General features: G+C 46.8%; 1 protein-coding gene across 4 annotated transcripts in view; it reads left to right on the top strand.

The window, feature by feature from the left end:
• Positions 1-7,500, top strand: part of itsn2a (intersectin 2a) — a 90,972-nt gene that overhangs the window by 49,374 nt on the left and 34,098 nt on the right. For 3 of the 4 annotated variants that reach the window (XM_048249837.1, XM_048249838.1, XM_048249836.1), the window contains exons 13-19: positions 592-693; positions 1,199-1,339; positions 1,621-1,708; positions 2,008-2,147; positions 3,598-3,678; positions 4,618-4,757; positions 5,109-5,461. In XM_048249837.1, coding sequence (XP_048105794.1) covers positions 592-693; positions 1,199-1,339; positions 1,621-1,708; positions 2,008-2,147; positions 3,598-3,678; positions 4,618-4,757; positions 5,109-5,461 — 1,045 coding nt within the window. The remainder of the gene's footprint in view (positions 1-591; positions 694-1,198; positions 1,340-1,620; positions 1,709-2,007; positions 2,148-3,597; positions 3,679-4,617; positions 4,758-5,108; positions 5,462-7,500) is intronic. The other variant, XM_048249840.1, reaches the window with a different exon arrangement.

Genomic DNA, 7,500 nt, shown 5'->3' with positions numbered 1-7,500 from the left:
ATTTCTCCTTTAAGATTCTTTGCGAATACAGCCCCAAATAACTTTCTCTCTCACACACATGCACCCACACAAACAAACACACACTCACACCAGTGTTTTCCAGAGAATTGAATTCCATTTGTGGTGGTTGGTTTGCAGAATTAATTTAAATGCAACAGTTTTTGACAAATTAGCATAGAGTGGTTATGATGCTAACCAGATTTAAGCACAATTTAGTACAACCTGGAAAATCATTGTGTGGTGGTCAATGTTGATATTGTGGTGGGCTGCCACAAATAGGTCAATCTATGGGAAACACTGCATACACATATTCTTTCTCTCTCTCGCTCTGGCTCTCTCTCTCTCACACACACACACACACACACACACACACACACACACACACACACACACACACACATTCTTTCTCTCTCTCTCTCTCTCTGTCTCTCTCTCTCTCTCTCTCTCTCACTCACTCACTCACTCACTCACTCACTCACTCACTCACACACACACACACACACACACACACACACACACACACACACACACACACACACACACACACACACACACACACACACATTTTTTCTCACTCTCTCTCTGTCTCAGGCGGAGCGTGTGGAGCTGCAGAGGAGGAGGCAGCAGGAGCAGGAGGAGATCAGCCATCTGCGAGCTCGCAGGAGGAGCCTGCAGCTGGAACTGGAGGCTGTGGTGAGAACACACACACACACACACACAGACATACACACACACACACACCCTTCCCCATTAGTGCTGCCCTGCTCTGTGGACATTAGTGGACAGTGAACACAGCATTCCCCATTAGTGCTGCCCTGCTCTGTGGACATTAGTGGACAGTGAACACAGCATTCCCCATTTGTGCTGCCCTGCTCCGTGGACATTAGTGGACAGTGAACACAGCATTCCCCATTAGTGCTGCCCTGCTCCATGGACATTGGTGGACAGTGAACGCAGCATTCCCCATTAGTACTGCCCTGCTCCGTGGACATTGGTGGACAGTGAACGCAGCATTCCCCATTAGTACTGCCCTGCTCTGTGGACATTAGTGGACATTGAACGCAGCATTGCTCTCATTCCTGCAGAGCAGAGAGGGAATAGTTCCAGAGTGACTCACCAGTGACCAACCTCTCAAGCTCTTGCATTCCTCCATTTCTCCTTTTCCCATGTCAATCTCCTGTCCCGTCCCGTCTCCCAGGGCAACAAGCACAAGCAGATCTCCGACTGTCTCCGCGACGCCCGGAGCAAGAGGCAGGTCCAGAAGGCGGAGCTGGACCTTGTCAATCAGAGGAGAGATGGGAAGATTGCCGAGATCAGCTCCCTGCAGATTCAGCTGGAGGTGAATAAGACACATCCCTCTGATTTGCAAAACCAATGTAAAAATATGAAATTCTTTATTGTGGATTAAATGATGGATAATATAATTTATTAATGATTTGGACATGTACATTACATATCTAATGTGTTACCTATGTTACAAAATAATACAACTTTTTTTGTAAACATTTATGTACATGAGGTTGTTTACTGTCAGTGTTAATCTGTTTTTTGGAGATTAAACCCATGCAGGAGTCATGTCTGTTGTTCTGAGCTCTGTGTGTGTGTGTGTGTGTGTCACAGGACTTCCAGAAACAGCTGTCACAGCTGGTCCCAGAACAGCTCAAGCTGAAGGAGAGGCTGAGGACCGTTGGCCTGAATAACTCCACCTGTACGTCTGCACTGCACTGCTCTCTCTCTCTCTCTCTCTCTCTCTCTCTCTCTCTCTCTCTCTCTCTCTCTCTGTCTCTCTCTGTGCCAGTGAAGCCAGATATCAGACTTTTTAAAGTCTTTAAAAGTTTTTCACACAAACACACACACACACACACACACATAAACCAAGCACATATACATATAGTGTGCTTACACACACATATGCACAAATGTACACATCTACTCTAGAGACACCCTTTTAAATCAGCCTTTATTTTTCTCTCCTGTGGCTGTGTGTGTGTGTGTGCACCTGCGTAGCTTCAACGATGACCTCGATGAAGAACAGTGTGTGTGTGAGGCAGCTGGGCTGCAGGAAGCTGAAGGAGCAGCTGGACGCACTGGAGAGAGAGACCACGGCCAAGCTCTCCGAGATGGACCAGCACAGCAGAGACCTCAAGGTTAGATAGCCCTTGCAGTCCGGCACAGACCAGCTCAGCAGAGACCTCAAGGTTAGATAGACCTTACAGACCAGCACAGCAGAGACCTCAAGGTTAGATAGTCCTTACAGACCAGTACAGACCATTACAGCAGAGACCTCAAGGTTCGATAGCCCTTACAGTCCGGCACAGACCAGCTCAGCAGAGACCTCAAGGTTAGATAGCCCTTACAGACCAGTACAGACCAGCTCAGCAGAGACCTCAAGGTTAGATAGCCCTTACAGACCGGTAAAGACCAGCTCAGCAGAGACCTCAAGGTTAGATAGCCCTTACAGACCGATACAGACCAGCTCAGCAGAGACCTCAAGGTTAGATAAGTATAAGTATAGTATATATACTTTTTTGATCCCGTGAGGGGAATTTGGTCTCTGCAGGGCTTGGTTAGATAGCCCTTACAGACCAGTACAGACCATTACAGCAGAGACCTCAAGGTTTCACTGTGTGCTGAGTGTGTTTCACTAATTCATGGATTGGGATAAATGCAGAGACCAAATTTCCCTCACAGGATCAAAAGAGTATATATACTTATATTTAGGTTAGATAGCCCTTATAGACCAGTACAAACCAGCTCAGCAGGGACCTCAAAGTTAGATAGCCCTTACAGACCAGCACAGCAGAGACCTCAAGGTTAGATAGCCCTTACAGACCAGCACAGCAGAAACCTCAAGGTTAGATAGCCCTTACAGACCAGCACAGCAGAAACCTCAAGGTTAGATAGCCCTTACAGACTGGTACAGACCAGCACAGCAGAGACCTCAAGGTTAGATAGCCCTTACAGACCAGTACAGCAGAAACCTCAAGCCCCCCCCTTCACACACACACACACACACACACACACACACACACACACACACACACACACACACACACACACACACACACAGACAGATCCTCAAGGCCACATTACTATAGACCAGGTTCTGTATAAGAGTCAGGTCTTTCTACTCTATAATCTAACTTTGTCACCATCATTCTACAACATCTTAACCTGTTGCCTTTTAACCTGGTAATAACACTGTTAATAGCATATCTGCTACAAGTTATAAACATTACATTTAAATTAACATTGAATTGACCGAAAATCCAGTCATTAACAAAAGTGGCTTAATAACAAGTATGATATAATCTTTAACCTCTGTGTGTGTGTGTGTGTACAAGTGAATGTGTGTAAGTGTGTGTGTGTGGTTCGCTGCCCCCCTCTGTCTCTGTTATATTAATTCGCTAATCCCTTTCCTCCCCTCTCCAAAAACCCCCCCTTGTTCAAATAATACCCCTCTCTCTCTCTTTTTTCTCTCTCTGTCTCTCTCTCTTTTCCTTTCTGTCTCTCTCTCTCTCTTTTCTTTCTTCCTTTCTCTCTCTCTCTTTCTCCCTCTCTTTCTCTCCCCTGCCTCCTCCTGCACTTCTTCCTCAGTTCGTAGAGATGGATGACACTGTGCTTCAAGGTCTGCTCTCTTTGCTGGGCTGCCTTACCAATCTCTTCTACCTAATGAAGGTTGCCTTTGTCTTCCTTCCCTCCTCTCATTCACTCGCTTCTTCACTTTCATCCACTTATATCCTGTCTTCCGCAACCCTTATTCAATCATTCTCTATCCTTCTGTAAATATTGTGTGTGTGTGTGTGTGTGTGTGTGTGTGTGTGCCTCATTAGACATGCACATTTCATTTTCTTCCAGGACCACCATATTGTATCATCCAAACATTAGCTGCATGTTTTTGAGTATAAAAAATAACATTCATCTATTTCTAATGCACTCGGGTTTTATAATGCAGTGTAGATGTGCAATGTGTTCAGTGAGATTAAAGGGAGGTTGATTAAAGGGAGGTTGATGTGTGGCAAGTGGCTTGTTTCGGTGCACGGGACAATTCACAGGTGGTGCAATATTCATCGATCAGCAGTATGATCTTACAGTAGGTGGGTTTACATGGACACTTGTATTCCAATTAGAATCGGAATAATGGCTGAATTAGAATTAAAATGACACATATCAACACCTTTATCGGTATAAAACTGCCGATCTGACACGACCTGTCGGGCTGCCCTCTTCTCAGGCAGATGCAAAGCAGTAATAGCTATTCCGATCAAAGATTCTAGAGCGCTTGATAGCACCTGATCAGAATAGAACTTACCCCATGTAAACAGACGACGTGACATTTTAATTCAAAATAGTTTAATTAGAAAGACAAAAAAAACTGTCCATATAAGCCCACCTATTGCTTTGAAGTCTCTTAGTATCCTAGTGCTCTAATTGAATATTAAATATCTGTCATTAGTGATTGTGCTGTGAAGTTACTGTAGCACTACTGTAACGTCATGGTAACGAGTCACAGTAGCTATACTGTAACATCATGGTAACAAGTCACTGTAGCAATAATGTAACGCCATGGTAACGAGTCACTGTAACACTACTGTAACGTCATGGTAACGTTTACAGGACTTGCGAGAGAAACGGACCAAGCAGCAGTCAGTTCTGGATGGACTGAAGCGGATGAAAGAGGAGAAAGTGAAAGAGCTGCAGAGACAAAGAAAAGAGAAGGAGGAGCAGAAGAAGAAAGAGGAGGAAGAGGCTGCGAGGTGAAGGAGAGGAAAAGCCAGCACTCCACACTTAACACACATGATCTTGTAGACATGCAGTACACACACACACACACACATTCATACATGCTATGCGTGGTGATGTGTTTATGTGTGCACTTGTGTGTGGGTGTAACCACTGGTATATTTGTCTGTGGTTGCCTGTTTGGGTTGTGTTTACCTTTTCCGTGTGTGTGTGTGTGTGTGTGTGTGTGCGCACATGTGTGGGCACGTGTGTGTGTGTGTGTGTGTGTGTGTGTGTGTGTGTGTCTGTGTGTGTTTGCGAACATGCGTGTGCGTGTGCGTGTGTGTGTGTGTGTGTGTGTGTGTGTGTGTCTGTGGCGGTCTCAGGCGTGCCCAGCTGGAGCTGGAGCTCCAGAGAGCGGAGGAGGAGAGGCAGCGGCAGCTACAGCAGGAGAGGGAGGCTCAGCTCCGGGAGCAGGAGCAACTCGAGGCCCAGGCTCGCCTGCAGCAGGCCCAGGAGCAGGCCCAGGAGGAGGAGCGCAGCAGGAGGAGAGAGAGGGAGGAGCAGGAGAGGAGGCGAGCCGAGGAGGAGCAGGAGAAGAGGAGGAAAGAGGAGGAGGAGGAGGGGGGAGTGGAGGCGGTCGCTCGGCAACCAGACGTGCTGCTGCTAGGGAGTGGAGTGACGGAGGACCTTCAGGCTCAGCTCTCCGCTCTGTTCAGAGGGGTAGAGGACAACACAGGTGAGGGGGCTCAGCTCTCCGCTCTGTTCAGAGGGGTAGAGGACAACACAGGTGAGGGGCTCAGCTCTCCGCTCTGTTCAGAGGGGTAGAGGACAACACAGGTGAGGGGGCTCAGCTCTCCGCTCTGTTCAGAGGGGTAGAGGACAACACAGGTGAGGGGGCTCAGCTCTCCGCTCTGTTCAGAGGGGTAGAGGACAACACAGGTGAGGGGGCTCATCTCTCCGCTCTGTTCAGAGGGGTAGAGCAGCGGTCCCCAACCACCGGGCCGCGGCCTGGTATCGGGCCACTGGACATTCCAAACCGGGCCGTAGCCTACGACAAGAGTTTTAAAAAAAATGCATGCAAACTAAATAAACTCAATTTAATTCGCAATAATGTCACATTTGCAATAATACCCACTGACGATGGTGAGCCAGATACCTCAAAGAAAAAGAAGGGGTCATTCAATACGAAATATGATGAGTCATATATAAAATATGGTTTCGCAGAGACCGGTGACTCTCATGCACCAAGTCCTTTATGTGTGCTATTTGGCGATAAGTTGTCAAACGAAGCAATGAAACCATCAAAGCTAATTCGACATCTAGAGTCCAAGCATCCTACACTTAAAGACAAACCCCTTGAGTTCTTTGAGCGTAAGAAACGCGAGCAAGAAGGACAAAAAAATAGTGCGTAAAGCAACCACATCGGTGAACGTGGCTGCGCTAAAAGCCTCATAGTGGCTAGTCGGATTGCTAAATCTATGAAGCCCTTTACTATTGGGGAAGAGTTAATTCTGCCTGCTGGTAAAGGCATGTGCAATGAACTCCTTGGGGAGGCTGCAGCTAAAAAAATAGCTCAGGTACCGCTTTTTGCAAGCACTGTCCATAGGCGAATTGATGATATGTCAGAGGATATTGAGGCACAGTTGTTAGAGAGGGTGAATGAGTCACCGTGGTACGCTATCCAAGTTGGTTGGTTGCAGATCACTGGCCAGAGTGTTTGAGTTGCGAGAGCCGCTGCAGAGATTTCTTACAGAAAAAAAGTCACCGTTAGCTGCATATTTTAGTGATGAGGGCTGGGTGTCAAAACTCGCTTACCTGTGTGACATATTCGGGTTGCTTAATTAACCTAAACCTGTCACTGCAGGGGAGAATGACGACTGTCTTTAAACTGGCAGATAAAGTCGCTGCATTTAAAGCCAAGCTTGATTTGTGGGTACGACGCATGGATCGGGGTGTATTTGATATGTTCCAAACAGTAGTGGGGTTTTGGGAGAGACTGAGGCAGGGCCCTTTCTCTCATGGCTGGTCGCGATCACCTTGTTGGCGCTTTCAAATGAGTTTGAGCGGTACTTCCCATCCTCCAAAGATCCACGGCAAACCAATGAGTGGGTCCGCAACCCATTTGTCAATATCCCGAATAATCCTAACTTGTCAGCGCAGGAGGAAGAGCAGTTGATCGAAATTGCAAATGACGGTGGTCTTAAGAGTGTGTAGGCTATGAGGAAACCTCTCTGGCGGGTTTTTGGATGAAAACCAAAGCAGAATATCCCGAGATAGCCGTAAAAGCGCTGAAAACGTTGCTACCATTTCCCACCACATATCAATGCGAGGCCAGGTTTTTGGCAATGACTGCAACTAAGACCAAATTGCGCAATCGACTGGACATTTCAAACACACTGAGGGTGTCACTGTCTTCCATCACCCCCAGATGGAACCTTCTTGTTGCAGGGAAACAAGCACAGGGCTCCCACTGATTATATTCGTAATGCACGTTTAGTTCCCATGTTTTGTTACCATATTTTGTTAAGCATGTTCACACATGATAGATGTAGCTTCAAGTTGTTCAATTTTCACTTCTTCAAGTTCACGTTTTTCACATTTTTAAGAGTTCGTTACCTTCACTGTTCATACATAACTGGAGCTAGTTCTTTTCAAGTAATGCATGCACAACACGGAACATCCGAACCCCCCCACCACCACCACCACCACCACCACCAACGGTCCATGAAAAAAAAATGGGAATCAAACCGGTCCATGGTACATAAAAGGTTGGGG

Source organism: Alosa alosa, chromosome 8 (assembly GCF_017589495.1).
Source record: "Alosa alosa isolate M-15738 ecotype Scorff River chromosome 8, AALO_Geno_1.1, whole genome shotgun sequence".
In the NCBI taxonomy this organism is placed as follows: Eukaryota; Metazoa; Chordata; class Actinopteri; order Clupeiformes; family Clupeidae; genus Alosa; species Alosa alosa.
This window is presented reverse-complemented; position numbering and strand designations above follow the sequence as displayed.